Below are 22,392 nucleotides of genomic sequence, written 5' to 3'. Positions count from 1 at the left end.
TGGCTGCTCTGTATGTTTTTATCTTTTCAAATGGAAGTTGAGAACTTGTTCCTGTGGTCTGTCTGTAGGACAGTGAGGGGTTTGCCTTCCACTACTGGGCTCTGTTTGATGGTCACGCAGGCTCAGGCGCAGCCGTCGTCGCCGCCCGCCTGCTTCAGCACCACATCGTCTGCCAGCTACAAGCCGTCATAGAGATTCTGCGCAACCTAGCCATGCCGCCTCCCACTGTGCTGGGGGAGGAACCGGACATGAACCCTTACCTGCAGGGAAACACACCCGGCCCTCACCGTCCACTGTCCCGAGCCGCTTCCCTCCGAGGAGCGTCTGGAGCACCCAACTCCCCCAGCAGCACCCCACCTCCTCCACGCTTCTTCAGCGAGAAGAAGATCCAGCACGAGAGCCTGGTGATTGGAGCCATCGAGAACGCATTCAAGGAGATGGTGAGAGACGCACTTCCAGCCCCCAGTGGGAGTCACACAGCAATGAGTCATTGATTACATTGTATACACCTAACCTCACACCTGCTAATAACCTGTCATCAATTTAATATCGCCACAATTTATTTTAAAAACTTTTCCCTGTTAAAAAAACAATCAGTTTCAAGTGGAGTGAAGTGCTTATTTCACTTTCAAATAATACAAAAATACATATTAATCTTAAACCACACTCACATTTATGTCATTATTGATAATGAATCATGAAGAAATCAGCTGTAAATATTAATGTAGCTGTAAATCTTAATCTGTACACGAAGAAAACTGTGTCAAAAGTGTGTAAAGAGGGCTGCAACTTTTCCTCAGATAACATGAATTTTCATCATTTCATCAAAAATGTGTTTTTTTACATTTATTAAAAAAATGTTTTTTTTTTTTTTTTTAAATTTCATTCATTTTGTTTTTTTCTTGTTTTTATTTTTTACCATGTGTGCATTTGTCATCTTACGTTGACACCACATGGAATAGAACATTTTCTCGGCAAATATGCTTGTTTTTTTACATAATGTAAATCAAGCAGCAGTAATTACCTTTCAAGCAGAAAAGCCGCTAATTCCATCTTCTACTCCTCCACACCATACACTGTAAAAAAAAAAGGGGCCTGTGAGCAACAGCTGTCAGACAGTCCATCAAACACAATCCTGGCTCTGATTGGTTCTTTTTGCTCGGTCGAGGTGCATTCTGGCAATCTGCCAAAGGCTGCAGGAGCAGCGGGGGGACTCAATGAGCATGTTTTTTTTTTTACACAAACTACTAGTTTGATGTAAGGCTGTCCTTACATAGTGGCAGCTTTAGCAAATATGACAGAAAGTCACTTTAAATGAGTTGCAGACTGCACCTTTAAGGATGTTAGGCATGATTTCAGGAAGTTGAAAAGTAAAAACACTTCTAATAACGTCTGATCTGAAAGCCAGTTTGTTATTAGGTAATTATGTTCTTATGTCTTATATTTTGTGAATAAGCATTTGTATTTATATTGATGCAGTTTGAGCAGACACTGTGTTCACTGAGCTCCTGTTAACATTGAACCAGTGGGTGAAGAAGCACAAACGGTGAGGAAACCAGATGATGTAACCCAGATAAATAAGGCTTGGTATCAGCTGCTGAATGTCACGCTGCGCCCTCGGTCATGATCCTACGTGCACACGCGCTGATAGTCTGATGCTCACCCACACACACACACACACACACCAGCACACACATATTCCAAAGGTGTAAAGGCTGTTATCAGTAGGCAGCCTTTGGTGCCTCTGGTCAGCTGTTCTGTAGAACGAGGCCTTCAGGCTAAAAGTCATTCACTCCACCATTGATTGTGACACGTATACCAGGAGTCATTGGTTGTTTTTTTTTTTTTTTTTGTATTTAAGGGGATTTAATACATTGGGAATATTTAGAAATGCAAAAATATCCTTATGTGATCTAAATGAGATCGTAACATTTATGTAAACCTGTGGCTTTTTAAAAAAAAAACTGCAACAATCTGGATTTTATACCAAATATATTAAGTGTAAACACTAGATGGCGATAGAAAGCTGTTATTAGAATTTTAAGCAGAGCCCTGCATTACTCAGTTCCATGAAAAAAACAAAAAATCTCACTCAATTTGACATCCTTTGTTAATGATTCAAGGAAAGATTTTAAAGCTCTGGATCTTTTATTTTGAAAGCCAATGCAGGAAAACAGAGCTTTTAAATATGGAGGACCAAACCTGCCAAAATTAAAAATAAATGAATAACTAATAAAGCGTGAAAAATAACAAAAAGGAACATGAATACAAATAAATAAATATAAGTCCAAAAATTAAAGAGATTGTTAAATAAAAGTGGAAATAAAAATGAAAATACAAATATAATTGACTTTTATTCATTTAATCATTTATTTTATACATACAAAAAATAGTTTTGTTTTTATTTTTAATTGTATTATATTATTCACTTTTTTTACATTTTTGCAGGTTTGGGTCGCAACAAAAATACTTTTTAGATTTGGAATTTTAGTATTACCCTGTTAAACGGGAATAAGCGGGTATGAAAATGGATGGATAGATGGAATTTTAGTATTTTAACCAATATTTATTTATTTGTGTTTAATTTTTCATTTTCCTTTTTGTTAATTTTCACGTTTACTTAGTTATTCATTTATTTTTATTTTTATTTTTGGTAGGTTTGGTCCTCCATATTTAAAAGCCACAGTTGGATTCATTAAACAACAGGAGCTTGTCTGGTACATGTTTAATGCCAAATAAACATTCACTAATTTACATTTCACTTCACACTTGCATGTGGATAGAGGTGGCGGTTTGTTTTTTTCTATTTCATCTCACATGTCGTGTCGTTTTGTCGTGTCCAGGATGCTCAGATCGAGAGAGAGAAGCAGGTTTATAACATCTCAGGAGGATGCACGGCTCTCACTGTGGTTTACCTGCTGGGGAAGCTGTACGTTGGGAATGCAGGCGACAGCAGGTGCGCACGTGTGTGTGTATGCGTGTGTGCGTGTCCGATAAAAAAAAATGCAATGATTGCACAGCAGAAACACTGTGAACCAGAGGGCGTGCTGATGTGTAATGCATTGATTGGTTTGTGTCTGTAGGGCTATCATCATCAGAAACAGTGACATCATCCCCATGTCAACTGAGTTCACTCCAGAGTCAGAGCGACAGAGGCTTCAGTTCCTGGTAAGAGGCTCTAGTTTCACCAACAGTGTCAAAACAAGTTCCTCTCCTTTAGGTTTGATGTTAAAGCGTGTGGGAACCTCAATGAAAGTTTAAAATGAAGGAATATTTTACCTCCTCAAGCTGGGATCAGTTGTAATTTGATTTAACAACACATTTCACACACAAAGTTCACACAGAAGGGTCTTTGTGTCATTGTGGGCTTTAAGTATAGAATCACACAGTTGCAGCAGATTTGTTCACTAAAAATGTACAATGTAGGGCTGGGCGATTTTGCCTATAAAAAAAATTCTGATCTTTTAAAGAAAAATTCAAGTTTAGATTCATGCACTTAAAAATGACTGCAGACATCAGATATATTGTCAAAAGTGCAACTTTGATGCTGTGATTGTCCTCAACAGTTACAATGCATAGAACAATCCCAAAATAAAAAGTAAATGATTCTCTGTCATTCAACAAGTTCAAGTTTTAACCCAGGTTTAAGCAAAAGTGCAACAGCAACTTCACAGTAGCTTAAATTTTCTGATTCAGAAATCAGATTACTACATATTTTATAACATATAATATTACAATTAAAAATAATAATGAACTATTCTAATAGCATCTCAGCATAGTACGAATAAAACATTAAACTGTGGCACACGTATAGCTACTGAAAGGGTAAACACATGTAAACAGGGGGGGGGGGCTGGCTCACATCACGCTACGGTAACCCACAAGGAAAAAAATGAATATATTTTTTTTATTATTATTTTTTTAACTCAAATTTGTAGATAAAAATCATTTTTATCTACAAATTTGATAAAATGATTATTATTATTATTTTTTTCCCAGCCCTATGTGGACTATGTGTTCAAAATGAGCTGGAAACTGTAGGCCAGTGTTTACAGAATTTTTTTTTTTTTTTTTTTTTTTTTCCATTTATTATTTTCTGCATATGCTATCAAAGCTTAACGTTACATGTAGTGCAATCTTGAAACAACAGCTACGCATGTTTAATTCTTGCAAAAAAAATAAATAAACAGCTAGAATTATTATATATAGAGAAATAAAAGTTTAATTCACTTTTTTAAGTCATCAGAATTCGTCTATAATGTTCTTTAGTTGACAAAAATGACTTCTACTTGGATTATTTAACTAGTGCTGATATATTTAATTCTCCACACAGAGTTCTGATTGGCTCATGTAACATCATGCCCCGCCCTTTCACCCAAACCAGCACCTTTCCTAATATTAGCCACTGATTAGATGAGAATATTCTGCATTTTAGTCATAGTTTTGATCATCCTTTATTTCTGTGCCATGCATTCAATCATTGGCACAAAAATATATTATTTGTTATTTGATTGATTTAAAAAAAAAAAAACACCTAAGACGTCTCCAGTCAATTAAATTGATATTTTATTCATATATTCTTTTGTTTTTGAGTGAGGTCATCAGTCCCCAGCTGACACTGTTTGCAGAGATGATTAAATCAAATCACAGGCATCCTCATAACAAGCCTCTATTGTGTCTCCCATCCTTGGATTCCTGATGCTATCCAGCCTGCAGTCCACGCCCTGGTTGCCTGAATTGAACCCACTGATTGTGTTTGTCAGAGAAAGCCAACAGAGCACGTCTGCGTTTTGCAGCACAACAGGAAAAATCAGCCAGCACAGACCACTGGGAGCTGGCCAGCTTGGAAACGCTGCCTGTGATTGACCTTTTAATAGACAATGGCAGCAGGTGGTGACTCATGTTTCTGCACCCCTAGAGTTTCAGTGTGATTGAATAAACCAGGAAAGCTACTGTGTGTCAAAGGCAGAGGGAGGAACAACTCCAAATGTTCAGCACTGTAAAGCCTGACAATGGACTGTGATGTTTTTCTCCTCCTGTGCAGAAATCACCATTATAGGAGCAGATTTAGGGTCAGTTACATTTATCAATGACAATTACATCTTCAGTTTTCCATGTCCAATTACAGCTCAATTATGATTACGGTGACCAACACTTTTTTCAATTACAATTAAAATTACAATTATTATTTTTCCCTTGAAAGTCAATTACAATTACATGCTCAAATACTAAAATTCAATTACAATTAACAAGCCTTTAATAAATAAGCCCATAAAACTTAGCCTTCCTCTTGTGTTAGCTTTCTGGGTCAGTTTTGACCCATGTCTCAAATCAGCTGTAAAATACACAAAATATGATCTTTATCATGTGATTTGTTTTCAACTCATGGTTACCTTGTTCGGCTTCCCTATACATTAAAATATTGGTATTAATTATTTTGGTGTGGGCGTCTGAGCCTTATTTCTATCAGTATACTCTTAGATTTCAATAGTTTTTAAATGGTGAAATGCAGGGTTGGGATCAATTATAATTGTAATTGCGTAATTGATAATTATTTATAATTATGGCTAGGGGGTGGCAACCTCATGATACGATACGCGCTACAAAGCTCACGATAATGATTATGTCACGATATGACGATACTGCGATTATCGATGTATTGGTTAGAAATCAATCTGCGATAATGACGTAAGGAAAAAAAAGATTAAGTGAAAAAATACAATTTTTATTTTATATCTCTGAAAGACAACACATTTAAAAAGCGTCCTATGAACAGTGACACTATTTTAGTGCAACATTTCTGTAAATAAGTGTCAACATACCAATGTAAACAAATAAGTATCTCTAATAGTGCTTTCTGTAGACAAAAAATAGGGTCCAGTGACACCATTATAGTGCAATATTCCAGTGAACAATATATTGGTTCCTTCAACAAACAGTGACAACATTTCTGTGAAGACGTACCTGCACATTGTAGTGAAAAAGCAGAAAAGGTTTTGAAAAAAAGAAAAAAACCACGAGCATATCGATAATCAGTCGTGTGAAAAAATATTGCGACATATTGCCGTATCGAGATATCGTCACACTCCTATTTATGGCATCTCTCTAATAAATCAAGGAAGTTTTGCGTGCGTGTGATTGTGGAGCGAATTTCTCCCCGACGTTTCAAAACTTTTTTTTTCATTTTATTTTGAAATCACTGCGGAAACAAACACACATCTGTTTGTATATTAATTGCTAACCTTGGAGGATAAGCCCCCCTGCACTAAAAAATGTTAAATGCTAATATAATAGTTTTATTTGTATAAATGTATGTCTTTTATCAGATTCTACCTAAACTGCCGCATTGGTGCAAACTTTACCAATTTATCATGTGCATGTCCCATAGAATTAAACCAGGGAAGTTGCACACGCTATTTTACTTTGCACCCGCACATACTGTATACCCTTTATAACACTACAGTATGTACACCTCTTTGTACTTACAACCTTCAAACACATACTCAGTCGGCCATAATTTACGACTCTACTTAAGCTCCCACATGAATACATACTTCCGACGGGCACTGTACTGGTAATTATAATTTTTTTAAAAATATACAATATATATTCATTTTTAATGTTTTTTACAGCTGATTTAAGACCCTAAGAGATGCTAACAGAAAGCTAACACAAGAGGATGGTTAACTTGTATTAGGTTAATTATTTCAGGCTCAGTAATTGTGATTAATTGGATTTAAACTTTAGCAATTGAGAACGTAATTGTAATTGATGGATAAAAAAGGATAAGAAATATTGTAATTTCATTGTAATTGGAAAAAAATGCTGGTCCCTGTAATTGTAATTTAATTTTAATTGAACATGGGTAATTGAAAGCGTAATTAAAAATTAAAAATGCAATTGACCCCAACGCTAGTGAAATGATCCCCAAGATTTACTGAGAGCTAGTGGGAAAAGTCAATGTGAAAAATATTTTAGTAATTGTTTTTAATGTGTGTAACTGTAACATGGTTCCCCAGGTTTGCGTTTAATTAAATTGCAATTCATAGTTTTAATAGAATTTCCATGACAATTATAATTACAAAGTCTTGTAATTAATCACTTACGCGATTACAATTGTGATTGACCCAAACCCTGAAAGGGAGTATTACATAAACAACAATTGTGACTCAAATTTTTAAAGTTGTAGAGAAGTTAAATGGATTGATTTCCACACATTGCGTTGTTAGCCTGAGTGTTAACATGTTGTGGCTCCTGCAGGGTTTCATGCAGCCTCACCTGTTGGGGAACGAGTTCACACACCTGGAATTCCCCCGAAGAGTTCAGAGGAAGGAGGTGGGAAAGAGGATGCTCTACAGAGACTTCACCATGAGTGGATGGTACGTCTTTTTGGTTTCTCTCCTTTACATTCACATGTTGGGTTCTGTATGTGTGAACGATTGCAAAGACAAAAATGTAGCTGTGCGTCGCTGCTTCAGTGCAGTAGAGCTAATGAGGGAACGGTCTAAGCCCACAGCGTCTAATGATGCTGCAGAGTGGGCCGTGTCTGCGCTATGCTATGTGGGTTAGCGAGGCACCCAGCTGTTTGACTGAGGCTACTGAGGAAGCCTGTCATCACACACACACACACACACACACAGAGAGAGAGAAGCATGCACAGCACTATTGCAGACTGTGGTGTTGATGTTATGCTACAGTTTATTTATTGTTTCCTTCTCCTTTCTGAGTGATAACCTGTGCTAAGTTCTTATGCTACAATTAGTATTTACAGGAGTGAAGATTTAAAGTCCCATCCACTTAGCAAGGAATTATTAAGGTTTTCATCCTCACAGACCAGGGTTGGGGTCAATTATAATTGTAATTGTGTAATTGATCATTTATTACAATTATGACATAATTATAATTGTAATTAGGGCTGAGCGATATATCGAGATTCAAGATATTTTGGCGATATAGAAAATTGCAATATCGCCTATGTGAGCCACATTACAGAACTCACTCACACATTCTGTCTCTTATTGAAGAAAAAAACAAAAGTGGCACATTTTGTGCAACTGATCATAAATAAATATCCCTGTGAGGTATTTTACATTGGCAAATTTAACCCAGAATTGTCTTTCTGGTCAGACTTTATTTGAATTCAAATGATCAAGATTTATATTGTATATCGCCATTTTGAGAAAAAATATCGAGAAATTAGTTTTGGTCTGTATCGCCCAGCCCAAATTGTGAGTGACTTGCAAACATGGATGATGTGCTCCCCCCCCCCCCCCCTCCCATCCCACTCAGGGCTTACAAAACCCTGGAGGATGAAGACCTCAAGTTTCCGCTTGTGTACGGTGAAGGGAAAAAGGTACGTGTTATTGTGTGTGAACTCTATGCTTTCAATGTTTCCCGAGGGATCAGAACTGATAAGAAAATTGTGACACACTTAAGAAAAACCTACTCGCCCCGCGCAATGATGGTAGCATCGTAGTAAATCAGGCTTTTATTGTTAGTTTTTGTAATGCAACACAATGTTTTCTATTAGTGAATGTAAGTCTATGTGAATACAGACGTATGCACAAGCTCAAAAAGCGGCCCAGCTACAGTTACAGTCGCCTTTATAATGACGGTGCTTGATCCCAATTGAAGTAAAAAGAACAAAGACCACAAATAATCCAAAGAAACAGCAAATGTTCATAAAAGTCCATGAAGTCTCATCGCTCTCCGTTGATATCAACTTTCTGTGAGAATGATTGCACAAATTGGCTTTAGATGTTGAAAGACACACACCCAGTGACCTCTGCAGTGCACGTTCAATGGCCTGTAAGACAACTGAGAAAAGTGGAAAATAATTTCAGCAGCTGTCTTCTTCATCCTTCCAGATGGGACAAACAATGATATCAGCAGAATGAATTTTAAAGCTGTTCCACCAGGTTTGTTCTTACTTAATCTTTCAGTACCGTCAGTCTGAATCTATGTCAAGCTCCCAAAAACACATCATTGATCTCACATCACAAAAGCAAAAAACATCCCATCTTGTTCTGCAGCAGTCAACCTTTGAAAGACTTTGCGTGTGCAAGGTGACAGTTCGACATTGTGCAAGTGTAGCGTTAATGGGTTTCAAATCAGGGCTAATGTAGGGGAACATCTGTGCACAATCTCTCAATTATTTAAACGTGTTTGGTCAACAAAACCAATTCATGTGTAATGCATGACTTGCCACATTGAAGATCTGCAGCTTTAAAGAAGGCTTTGTTCTGGAAAACAAGCTAACAAAACCCATGTCTCTTTCAGTGACTATTATCTTTGCTATATTCTAACCCATCTTGTTCACCTGTTAAAATGGCCCGACTGTAAACTGCCAACTAAAATCTCTGCTAAATAAAATTCAAGGTTCAGTACTTGGCCCTCTCCTTTTCATCTTTTACATTCTCCCTCTTGTTAATATCATTTGTCATCGTCTCCACTTCTACTGCTACGCCGATGACACCTTAAGAACATCGCTCGCCTTCATTCATCACTCTCCTACTCTGCTGCTGAAACTCTGATTTATGCATTTATTACTTCCAGGCTGGACTATTGCGACAACATCTTTTAAGGTTCTTCATTCAAACTAAGTCCTCACCAAGTTACAGTGCATCCAGAACTCTGCTGCCCGTTTCCTCAGTACCTCCCGCTTCCATGACCACATTAGCCTGAAAACCATCATGTTGTTCAGTGTTTAATAAAGGCGATTAGTCCAGAAGTGCTCACCCTGCGTTTGCGTTCTGTGGCAGAACAAACACGCACAGAGTAACCAATCAAACAAAGAGCGGACCTGATGACAATAACGCTTTTTTTCTAAACCGAGCTGGCAGAGGAAAATGGTGTGTATTACGGCACAGACTTACGGATTTACAGCCTCTTCTTGTTGTGGTTTCAATGATATATCCAGGTTTTTTAAAACGGAGCAAAGCGCAGCTCCGAACGCCTTCTCCGTAGCGGACGCCATGTTTGTTTTGACACTGCTTAACGCAGTTATTTCTTTATGGCTCTGATTGGCTCTGTGTTTTTCGAGCCGAGAATATGAGCAGTGGTATTACCATACCCTCTTTCTTCCAAAAAGTAAGGAAGTGGGTGTGGCTTATCGCCAGGCTATAACCACATCACCCCATCCTCCAAAAACTCCACTGGTTTCCTGTTCCGCAACGTATTCAGTTCCAGATTCTCTGCCTCACCTACAAAGCCCTCCACAACCAGGCCCCCTCATATCTAACTGAACTTATTCACCCCTTCTCGTAACCTTGCTCCTCCGATGCTAACTTCCTCTCTCCATGCACCGACCCTGGGGGGACAGAGCCTTCTCTGCAGCCACCCCTTCCCTCTAGAATTTACTCCCTCAAGACATTTGAAACTGTACCACTCTGGACTCTTTCAAATTACGCCTCAAAACTCATCTATTCAGACTTGATTTTAACTGCTAAAACTAGTTTTAACATTAAAACTTTCATTATTAAATGTACTATTTTCTTATTTTCATATGTACTTCGATTGTAAAGTGTCTTTGAGTTTTTTGAAAAGCGCTATATAAAAATAAAGATGTTATTGTTGTTATTCCTGAAAGCGTAATATGTGCAAACAAAGTAGTGCCACTAAAAACCAGCGTCGCCGTTACTGTAGTTTTGTAGTTCTGCTTCCTCGTACCATGTACAGTATGTTCCCATTAAGCTAACAAAGCTTGGGAGAAATACAGTGAACTGTGTTTTCTTTGTAGGCCCGAGTGTTGGCCACCATCGGCGTAACCAGAGGCCTCGGTGACCACGACCTAAAGGTTCATGACTCCAACATCTACATAAAACCATTCCTGTCCTGCTGCCCAGAGGTAAGAGTGACAGAGGTTAACACTGTGGGAACCAGTGCTCAAATTTGTTTTAGTCCTACTGCACTTTGTATCCAAGGTTTTTTTGATTCATACTCATATTTAACTTGTTGCCACAATATTGTTTATGTGATGAGTGCCATAAGATGACTTGTATATAGAGCTACGTATATAAATAAAGGTGAATTGAATAGGCATAATTAAACCACCTCACTTCAAAAAGGGATTTACAGTATTATGTCAAGGCTTTGGGTTTTTTAGGCTCGTTAATTTTGTCCAGTATTTAAAAGACTCTATAATATTCTACTCAAATAAAACCACCACTACTAAAATTTACTTAAAGCTGCAGTTTGTAACTTTTTGGCATCATTTGGTCAAAACTCTATAATCATTTTTGAGCATATTGTAATTCAAAGTGTTCTGAGTGGACAGTGAATCTCATCTCCTTCTCCTGGCCCTGTAATTGAAGTTTAGAAATCCAGGAGTATGATGCTGGATGTCAGAGGGAGAATGAGAACTGACAGGATAAATCACACGTAAACCGAAGAGAAGCTTATTCAAGGAGAATTCATTTTGCATTCTGGATGCAGAGTGATGGTTGTTACTCCGCTCAGAGCTGCAGGCAGCTGGGATCAGTGCAGCCCCCTCTGTTAGCTCTCTGGAGGGGACGAGCTGATGGCAGCAGCAGCTGCTCAGGACAGTAACTACAGAGTAAAACATACATTAATGTCTCTAAAACACCAGAAAAATCTCAAATAACACAAGATAAAGTCCATACATTTGTCTCTATTGAGAAAAAAGTCGCTAAGAATGATAACAGAGGTTGAGTTTTTGTTTTGGTTTCAAAATGGCACGGAGAGAGGATTCTACTAACTGCAGCTTTAAGTGCAAGTAAAAGTACTGGTCTGAAAATTTGCTAAAATAAAAAGTAGCTTATTTAAAATGTGAGGAGAAGCTGAAAAGTATAACTTTAGTTTATGTGACTCTATGTTTCTTTACTAAACAAAATTGATATCAAGTTAAATGTATAATTTGATATTTGTGAAGATGGCAGTGGTGCAGAATGGGGCTAATAAATATACTACTAAATACAGATGGACAGATTAATTAAGACTAGCCTACTTTATTAACCCAAAAGGAAATAACAGGTGACTTTAGCCACCAACATTAATCAACACACAGAACAATGAGGTAGTTAAAAACAATAAAAATTAAAAACAGAATTTTAAGCTGTGCCTAGGAGAGAGGTCATTTTTATTTATAGATGCAATCCTTTCATTTAGCGGAGGACATCCTATAGGAAAGATATAGATTAGTGTCTGATGGACTGACCTACATTTGTCAGCTGATGCAGTCAAACGTTGCTAATGTAACACATTGCAGTCAGACATTCATGTATCACAGACTGTGTGATTTACACTGAGGTTTTATTCACACTTAGATTCATTATTCAAATAAGCACATTTTAAAACACTTGTGGTTGTATTGATTTAGACTTTTCTTGTAAATATGCTTATGGAACGAAATTGTTTCATTCATTCTTTTATTAAGTCATTGGTACTTGTTTGCACGCTGTTGGTAACTCTGAAATAAATACTGTACTTCTTTGTGGTTTCCTTGCCCACCTGCCCATACATTCAATTAACGAGGGTTTTTACACTATAGAAATCAGGTGAAATATTATTATCTGAAAAATACAAATAATGTCCACCCTATGATGTAGGCTTATACTGAGCTGTTTACTGAACAAAGCATCAGAGCCACAGACGGATACATGAAAAGAAACAAGTCAGTCAGTGTGTTCATTTATTCTCTGATGAATTAATATTGTGAAATCAAATCTAATTTATGCATTAATAGCCTGCAATTGTCTGCCAGAATTCATTAGTTCCTGCTTTTCTTTCATGCTGACATTTTTACTCAGTAACAGATGCAAATTAAAATGTAGCAAAGTGCAATACTAGAAAATAGTGTTAACATAGAAAAACATACTCAAGTGAAAGTAAAAGTATGGATTTAAAAAAAAATTCTTTAAAAAGTACAAGCTCACAATAAATCTACTCAATTGCAGTAACGTGAGTAAATATAATCTATTACTTTCCACCTCTGCCCCGCAGCTAACATGACAGGCAGTCGTTTCAAAGCGTTTTCATCTTCTGAGTGTTCTTACTTGTTCTTTAATTCATTAATACCAGGGGTTCATACCAGGTTCACGTGGAAGACTGAACTCCTCCACTTTGTGTCTCTCTCACACACACAAACATATTTCTCACAGAGCGTTTCCCACTGGGTTTAGGGAAACCACAGTGAGTTTTTTAAGCTAAGGAAATGCCTCGCATCACGCTGCATAAAGGGAAGGACCAATAGTTTTCTGAAATGCTGAGTAACTCAAATAGTAACGTTTGAGAAAAAGCTTCCACCCTCATCTTCCTGCGACTGGTCTCTCAGGTGAAGGTCTACAACCTAACCCAGTACGAGCATGGAGCAGACGATGTTCTGGTGATGGGAACAGATGGACTCTGGGACGTTCTCTCAAACCAAGAAGTAGCCGAGGTCGTTACTACCTTTCTCGCCAACTGTGACCCTGATGATTTGCACAGGTGGGCGGGACTTATGTCTTTGTTTTTTTTAATATTTGCTTCTTAAACTTATCCTGCCCCCATGTTGACCATTCTTACTGCATTATTAAATGTGAATTCTGTTCACGGCATATTTTATTCAACGCAGACAGTTTCTATTTTTACATTTTTGCCTGCTGCGTTTTCTTAGTTTGATAGTATTTTGTTGCACTAGCGAGAAGGTCACGTCTGGGGCCTTTTAAAACATCCAAATTGCCCAGTAGGGGAAAGTAAAAATGGCTTAGAAAACAATGTAAATCACCAAATAATTAAGTTAGTCGATATCTCAGTAGGGTTGCAAAAATTTCCACGGGAACTTAATCTCTGGAATTCAAGAAAAATGAAACTTTTCATGGGAATTATTTATCACTGTATCATATCCAAACAAATATTGGCATATATGTAAAATAATACACATAAATTACAAATTTCAACAGATTTATTTGGAAGTAGAACCCTATAATTATTCAATTAGAGTTTCATTGAATTTGTCACAAATTCAATGAAACTACAACATTTGCGGGGTTGGCCGTTTTTTCCACGCTTGTAGAACACGATGGAAGTTATTTTTACTCTCAAATTGTTGGAAGGAACATAGTTATTCCAAAATCCCGCTCAATCCTCAAATTATTTGACAAAATTTCTCCAAATGAAATAAATATAGTCACTACCTGTCACCTATTGCTTGGATATTGTCTGTGCCTTATATACTATGGTACATACTTTTATATCATTCATACATGGAAATGCAAAGTAGCACTAATGTTGTAATTGTTCGATTCCAAAACTCTGCATCCCATTACAGATCGAATGTATCCATTTTTGGCCCCTGAAATAAAATGAGTTTGACGCCCCTGCTTTACTTGGTCCACAATCAAGTACTATGAAATATTGGAGAGCCTTATTATCCCACTCCACAAAGTGTGATGGGGGATATAGGTTTGAGCAATGTGCGTCCGTCCGTCCAAGTTAAAGGGGACAGCTTTTCTCAGAAACTGTTTAAGACAGGATTACCAAATGTGGTCTGTGGCTTCAGGGTATCAATACCTTAATGGAGTTCGAAAATGAGAAGTGCACAATAATTTTTTCCGGAGTTATTGCCCTTGTTCCGTGATTTTTACTCTGTTTGAGGTATCTTCAAAGGGGACAGCTTTTCTTTGAAACCGTATAAGATAGTTAGTAATTTGATATTCTGATGTGATAAAATGATCTTATGTATACATCTAACGTCTTAGATTTAGGACATTTAGGAAAAGGTTGTGAGTTATAATGACAACCAATGTGGCGGGGGATGTTGATGACTATGTCTTCTTGTTGTTCTTTGCTCTGAGCAGATACACAATGGCAGCACAGGACCTGGTGATGCGAGCACGCGGCATGCTCCGAGACAGAGGCTGGAGGATCACCAACGAGCGTCTGGGTTCTGGAGACGACATCTCCGTCTTTATTATTCCCCTGATGTACGGCAACCGCCAGCCATGAAACATGAAACCCCCACACCCCCCGACAGGAAAGGACCTAATGAGACCTTAGCTCTCAAACTGACAATCCCCCTTTTTTCAGTTTTCCCAGTGCTGGTTGGACGTTTGTTTGGTATCTATACTGAAGTCAAGTGAAACTGGGAACATGTTGATGCTTGATATTTCTGCAGGAGTTCAGGATCGTCGGTAAAGATTCAGAACACCTTAAAGACCTACTACCAAGGCGTCAGAAGGAACCTTTGCACAATTGTGTGATTGCAGTTTAATCATTAGATCAAGGTGATTGGTCCTGAACTTCTCCAGAGATTGAGATCTAAACAAAGTGATTGTTAGAAAGGACACTTCTTCATTCCGTTCAGCCTCTCCTCAAGTCTCTGGTCATGCTCCACCTGACCTGGTCCTTTATCGTTTCTCCTACTGTTAAATTGTCCATTTAAAGATAGGAATACCTTTTCGTGAACATGGACCAAGCAGACACGTCGGTTGCATCCTTGATGTTTTTGTCGAATGCTTCCCTGTTTGTTGGCTTTAACACCACAACACAGACTGAGAGGAAAATAATGTTAAGAAGTTTACTTTATAGAGCGATATGCTTTATTTGACAGAAAAGACAGACGATTGCACAGATTAAGGGTTCAGCTTATGGTTTACCAGTTTTTCAAAACATGTTGGAGGGCAACGACCTAACAATCTTACAGATACTTGAAGGTACTTGAGTCTATAAAACCAATTTTCAAGAAAGTTCTTCTTAAAGGAAAAAGACAAAAAGTAGATTCCAATCAGGGTTTTTTTTTTTATCGTCATTTGAAAAGCTTGTCAGAAAATTCAAGCTTTCATTTCTTTTTGCTTGATCGCGTGTTACATGATTTGTAAACCTTCTGTTCTTGTACAATAATCTCTCAGATGGAAGGACTTGGGAATAAGTGTGGATGTAGCAACTCGCTGTGACACTTTGTCGTAGCGGGATGAAGGGAAACGGTGCAATAGTTGGGAATGGTGTCTGTTTGGCATAAACTGACTTATAATGTATAAATGTAACAAATGTAGTGGTAATGTAATCTGTCAGTAGATACATGTTTATAAGGTTGTTCTTTCCCTTCTAGGACTCTAGACGTTAATCCTAACAGTTATTGGATGAAGGAAATTGTAAAGGAAAGAAGGAGTTAGAAACAAAGGCCATAATAAGAACTCAAATCAGGTGCAGTTTTTGCACGTTTTTATCATTGTTCTGAATTCAATCATTGAAATTGATATTTAAAAAAAAAGAGTTCTTCCTTTAAACTTATCATCGTCAAAGAATTTAATCCCAAACTTGAAAACTAAATATTCCAGTTCTGTGCTTTTAAGAAGACACTTTAGCCTCACTCTGACAAGGCGTTAGCCGTTAGCAAACATTGTACGATTTCTTCAGGAATAGATTTGTACTATTTTTAAGTAGCAATAGTTTATTTCAGTCCAAACTGTAGAAATTTGTTTTCAGAGCTTTCGCACGTGATGTCATTAACCTTTGTTGTGCTAGCAGCTAAGTAGACAGCAAGTGACTGGTAGACAGCAGCAGAAAATAAGGTTAAACCATGCACTTTTTAAAAAATTTGAAATGGAAAACACTTTCACATTTTTGTTTAAGGTTTCTGGGTAATTTGTCTAAATGTGTGAATTATTAGGTTCTTTTTTGTATTCAAACTTGATTGAAACACAGTCATACGTCCCGTCCATTAAATAAAAAATCATCAATGAAATATTTCTAGAGATATTTTTTACGAAGTATCTATAGTTCTGAACCCGGACCTCAGACAAATCTGACTATTGTTCCGGCACTTCCTGTGCGCATGCGCAGTTCCGTCACTACTGGACCTTTTTTTTACAAGCGTAATGTGCCTGTGTGAACACTGTGTTAGGATTAAAGATGTTTCCTTCCGCTGATGTGGGTTTGATTCCCACTTTAAAAATACATATACGAAAAAAGAATCATTTTAGAGTTTTTCCTGGATAGGTTTTTTTTTTTTTCATTTTAACATATTTAACATGGCAAATTCCAATTTTAAAAATACATATATGAAAAAAAGAAATATTTTATGATATTTGCTGGGTTAGGGATAGAGTTAGGGTTAGGGCTAAAATATAAAACTATAGCTAGAAAAACACGGGTCCGACAGTGACGGAACCGGCATTAGGCTTACTAAGTGTCAGAATTATAGTCAGGATTATCTGAGGTCCAGGTCCGGACCAATAGCAACAGCCTATTTTTTATCCTAATTGGTAAAAAGGAAGAAACAAAATCAAGTATTTTTATAAATAAACATCTCTTGTGAGCACTCGCTTTGCCTAGCTTATCACTGAGACGTAAAGTGCTAGCTCTACCCCAAAAAACAGTTGATTAGATAAACGTTAAATGTCTCTAAAACATAAATGTAAACACCCAGGTGCAAAGGTTTAAACAAACAGTTGGTTTTGTTACAGTAATAACATTTATATACATTTTATTAGCTTCCAATTGCTAGCATTTGCATGCTTCTAGTTTTATGCGAGGCTATGCTAACTAGATAGCTCAATGTTATATTGTAAAACGACTTTTTGGATTAGTTTTCATTTGTTTGTTTTATCTCACTCACCGAGTAAAGGTTTATTGATAGTGAAACTTTAGCTAAGATGTGTCTCAGTACGGCTTTTTGTTAGCTTAGCTTAGCTTGGACTAGATTTCCAGTGGACAAACAATGCTCTACATTTCCCCCCAGCAGCGGTTATTTTGTTCATTTTTAAGTGGTTTATTGTTCTTTAATTGCACTCCATAAAACAATGATTTCATGTAAGACTGTCTAATTCAACAAAGGCTTGCCTCAGATATCTTATTTTAAAGTTACAGTTTTATTTTTTGAATTCTTGTCATATATATATCATGTTTTTAAAAATGTTCTGACGGCACCAAAGCCTTAAAGTGATGTGTTTCTAAGCTCATCAGAGTGTTTACATCTGACGGGTATGTATTAGGATTGGAAAACATGATAAGGCTACATTTAAACACACGTAGGGCGTTAGTATGTGTTGAATGTTTTTTTTTTATCATTCAGCCTTTTTCTCTTTAGATGAATGTGAAAACGTAGACGTATAGTATGATTTTCTCATCCTTTCGTGCCACCCAACTGCTGCACCTCAACTCAGGATCTAATGTGACGTGTTGAACGCCCAGCTGGGAGTAAAAGCTTTCCAAAGATAATGGTTTACTACATCTGTAGAGACGTGGGAGTGGACTGGTGCAAACGGGAAGCTCATAGACTGAACTTTTTTCTTTTACCCCTTCAGTTCAGCTGTAGGATTTTCGTACCGTGAATGTTGTCACACTGTTGTTTTTTCTACCTTAGACATCAAGATGGGTGATGGGTAAACTATAGAAGAGATGGGAATCCGTTTTCTGTAGCGAAACACGTAAGATAAATGGGGGGCGGTTTATTTGACCATTGTGCTACCAATAATCTCTCCTGTTTGTGAATGTGAAATGTACATTTTATATAAGAAATTGCTAAGTTAAGAAGTTAAAGAATATATTATTTTTATTGTTTCCATGTGCAACTTTTGACTTCGAGGGATGGAGTGGAGATGTTTACCCTCAGTGTTTCTTATACAGAAATAAACGACAATAAATGGGGAAATAATGACCTTTTTTCTTCAGCCTTTGTGACACCTTATTCATGCTAATGACAGCGTAATGTCAGCCTTATATATAGAAAACTTTAAGCATTACCCATATCACAAATCTGCAGCATCTTTAACAAAATCTCATCTGCGACACAAGTTTGTCCCAATGTTTTAGTGAAAATAAACATTTAAATATGTTTAATCTAACTGTGAGTTTAGATTTTAGACTGAGCTCATTGATGTCTATAGAGCTGCTGTTAGAACAGGCCTGAGGGGACCTCACATGGTCCATGTGGGCTCCCTGATGCCCACGGGTACCATGTTGGGGACCCTTGATTTAAAGAGTGCTTTTTACCCCAGTCTACACTCACCATTTATACATTATATGTTTAACCAGTTCTTTATTTGCAAAACATTCACACTAGTAAAGATAAGCTACATCTGTAGCCACCGCCTCCTATAAGCAGTCTGATGAAAGCATGGACGACCTTCTTATACAACTGACGCGCAAGTCGTAAAAAGTCTGTATTAAATTCATTTTAAAATAAATAGCCCATAACTGGCATTCCTCTTTGCTTTTATATGTTAAGGTTACTTAGGAAATCCACTTTGATCTCCTGACATGTTTCGACTGTCAACTGCCAGTCTTTGTCAAAGGTGTCTGATGATTGCTTTGATCTGTCCTTTGAAGTTTCCTCAACTCCTCACTGTTAATGAACAGTCAATAGAAACTCCAATAAAAAGCAATGTTATCTTTACCAATAGTAAAATTAAAAGTCATCCAATTTACACCATTATTTACTGCTAACTAGGGATGTCCCAATACAACTTTTTCACTTCCGATACGATACCAGTATTGCAGCCTTGAGTACTGGCCGATACCGATGTCGAACCGATACAATATCAGCACGAATCATACATATTTTGTAGTGTGGAATGTTAGAAAAGGTTTGATCAAGTGATGTTACTGAAACAGAGAACAATAGTCAGTAACAGTAGGTATGAGAAAAACTGACCCATTTATTATTAACCAATTGGTTACATACATTTTAACTAGCGATGCACCGAATATTCGGCCACCGAATATATTCGGCCGAATATTGCATAAGAAGCAACATTCGGCCTTTGGTTTAGTGAGTTTAAAAGCAAGGCAGAATAGTAGCATGCGATGCAATTACGCAATCAAACAACGTGCAGTGATTTTGAGTCGGAAAAGCGTGTGCGTGTTGCTGCAGAACCAGCAGCAGCAGCTCCTTTCCACACACAAACACAGCCAGACTCTCTCCTTTCTGCTCTCCGCCATCCGTCACCACATAAAAGTTGGAATGTCCAATTCCACAACCGAGTCCGTTGTTAGCGCTGTGAGCCACGGATCCGTAAACACCCCCATCGTTTCCTCCTTACACTACACCGGGTCTCACTGCATAGACTGGTGTAGCATTAGCAAGGAGTGCTAACGGCTGATGTGTGTAAACAATGGCCATGGCCCCAAGCAGTGACTCCCAACATGATCGGCAGCAGAAAAAGTAGTGCAGTTTGTATTTACATATATGGCAATAAAGTATAATATATATTCTTTATTAACCACAGTGTTTGTTTTAGCTGTTAGATAGTTGGAGAGGGAGGAGCTCACATTCTAGGAGGCGTGTTAGGTGACGTCACCTGCTGACGTGGGCAAAATCCAACTCGCCCGTTTAAAGCTGACTTTTTACTATTTGTGGAATAACAAGGAAGGGAGGAAACAGAACTTTTTTAACTTTGTTCCTCTGAAGGAGGCTAAAGGGACGTACATCACTGTAGCACAACCATTAGAAAGGGATTTTTCCATCATACCTCCCCTTTAATGCACTTTAGCTTTTTTTGGAATGCATGTTTGGTTTTATTTGAAGGCCTAATATAAATGAAAAACTTTGTTGTGCTTTTTTTTTGAAAAGCAAAGGCTACTATAATATTTAAAAAATGTCATAATAAAACAATAAACATTTACTTTATTTAAAAAAAAACATGTCTAAAAATGTATTTGTGCACTATTAAAAAAAAAATAGCGAAAACCTTAATGACCGCGTTCGATATTCGGCCATGCGTTTATATTTTATTCGGCTTCGGCCACAAATTTTCATTTTGGTGCATCCCTAATTTTAACCTTCAACATAATATCTACAGTATTCTACAATTGAATAAATATAATATATATCAGAGATTTTAGATGGATCTGATAACATCTGATATTCGTTGTCTGGCGGATATCGGACCGGGACACCCCTACTACTAACTGTCATACAGTCCCTTACTTATTACATTTCTAAACATGTATTTTGCTATACTGATGGATGATGAACCTTAGAAAAATAATATAGAAAACAACACAAAAACAAGACATGCACTTCAATCTTATACCAAAGACTCTTTATTGTTATTAAAAGCAACATTAATGACAGCTTGGAAGCACAGGTGTAATAATAACGCTTGTTCCAGGTATTGTTATAGACGGTGTCCATCCTCCTCTGATGCTCAGTCACCAGCTTTGGCAAGGCAGTAGTTTGCGCAGTCATCTCCATAAAGGGGCAACACGACAGCCCGACCAACAGCACAAACTACTACCTCAGCCAGCACCGGGTATGCCGTGGAGAGCCTCTGTTCCACCCACGAGAGACGATCTCTGACCGCGTCTCATCCATAGCTCTCCAACAACTCTCCATGTGTCCGTGCGTAAAAGCGCACAAACAATGGCGAGGCTGAAACCCCACCCAGGGCACGAGGAGGGAAACACACGCACACACACACACACACACCTATCCAGCTATAGTCCAGGTATTTTCCAACACACACACACACACACACACAGGTATCCCAGGATGACCTCAGTGGAAATGACACGACGTGTAAAAGACGCGTTAAAAACAGGATTTTATGAACATAAAAAAGACATCAGGGAATGAAAGTAGGATTAAACGTTATAAACTCAGCAGTTATTAGAAATAATTTCACAATGAAATGTTTCAAATACTTACACTATACATACATACATAGATCCACATAGGAGACAAGCGGAGGAGATTAATCCCTCGGTCTGTTGTATAATCTATTGTGTCTGCCTCGTTCGTCTATAACCGTCCCGAGACCAAAGACACGCCACGGAAAACACGGAAAACACGGAAAACACGCACAAAATGCACGGACACACGCTCAGAACCACGTCCTCGAGCCCAGCGCCGTGCTGCCCTCCTACAGCCGCCGCGCGTGACAACAGGATGTGGGAAAGAGCGACTGAAGGCGGAGCGGAGGATAAAATTCGCGCGGAACGTCGGGACGGCTCGAGGCGCAAAGATAGGGCGGGAAAGGACAGAGGTCTCACTCTGACTGGAGTTTATAGTACAGCACTGTGGAGGGCGGAGCTACAAATACACAGGACTGAGTAGAAATATAAGTACATGTGGATATGAACTGGGAATAGTGTTTATATCCTCAGCTGTTGACAATGATGTTATGATATGATGTGTTATTTTTCATTGTACATGTTTTACATGATGCATTAATAGTTAAAAGGGGGCGGGGCATGCTAAGCATTAGCTTCTTCCTGCTTTAAATTTCCTTTTTTCCAAGAGACAATTTATTGTTTGAGGATATCTCGATATGGCGATATTTTTTGCACGATCAATTATCGATATGCTTGCACTAAGTATCGTTTTATTATTATTATTATTATTATTATTATTATTATTATTATTATTATTTATTTATTTATTTATTTATTTATTTATTTATTTTATTTTTTGATTTAAGATTTATTTTCCTTTTTTCAAAACCTTTTCTGCTT

General features: G+C 37.7%; 1 protein-coding gene across 1 annotated transcript in view; it reads left to right on the top strand.

The window, feature by feature from the left end:
• The window catches only part of LOC114465634 (protein phosphatase 1H-like), a 37,037-nt gene extending 18,452 nt beyond the window's left edge, over nt 1–18,585 (top strand). Inside the window, exons 3-10 of the mRNA XM_028450782.1 lie at nt 69–440; nt 2,844–2,956; nt 3,084–3,168; nt 7,261–7,379; nt 8,290–8,353; nt 10,739–10,846; nt 13,292–13,443; nt 14,796–18,585. Of these exons, the coding sequence (XP_028306583.1) occupies nt 69–440; nt 2,844–2,956; nt 3,084–3,168; nt 7,261–7,379; nt 8,290–8,353; nt 10,739–10,846; nt 13,292–13,443; nt 14,796–14,943 (1,161 nt within the window). The 3' untranslated portion in view covers nt 14,944–18,585. The remainder of the gene's footprint in view (nt 1–68; nt 441–2,843; nt 2,957–3,083; nt 3,169–7,260; nt 7,380–8,289; nt 8,354–10,738; nt 10,847–13,291; nt 13,444–14,795) is intronic.
• Nucleotides 18,586–22,392: the final 3,807 nt, after the last annotated feature.

The sequence above is a fragment of the Gouania willdenowi genome, chromosome 6 (assembly GCF_900634775.1).
Source record: "Gouania willdenowi chromosome 6, fGouWil2.1, whole genome shotgun sequence".
NCBI lineage: Eukaryota > Metazoa > Chordata > Actinopteri > Blenniiformes > Gobiesocidae > Gouania > Gouania willdenowi.
This window is presented reverse-complemented; position numbering and strand designations above follow the sequence as displayed.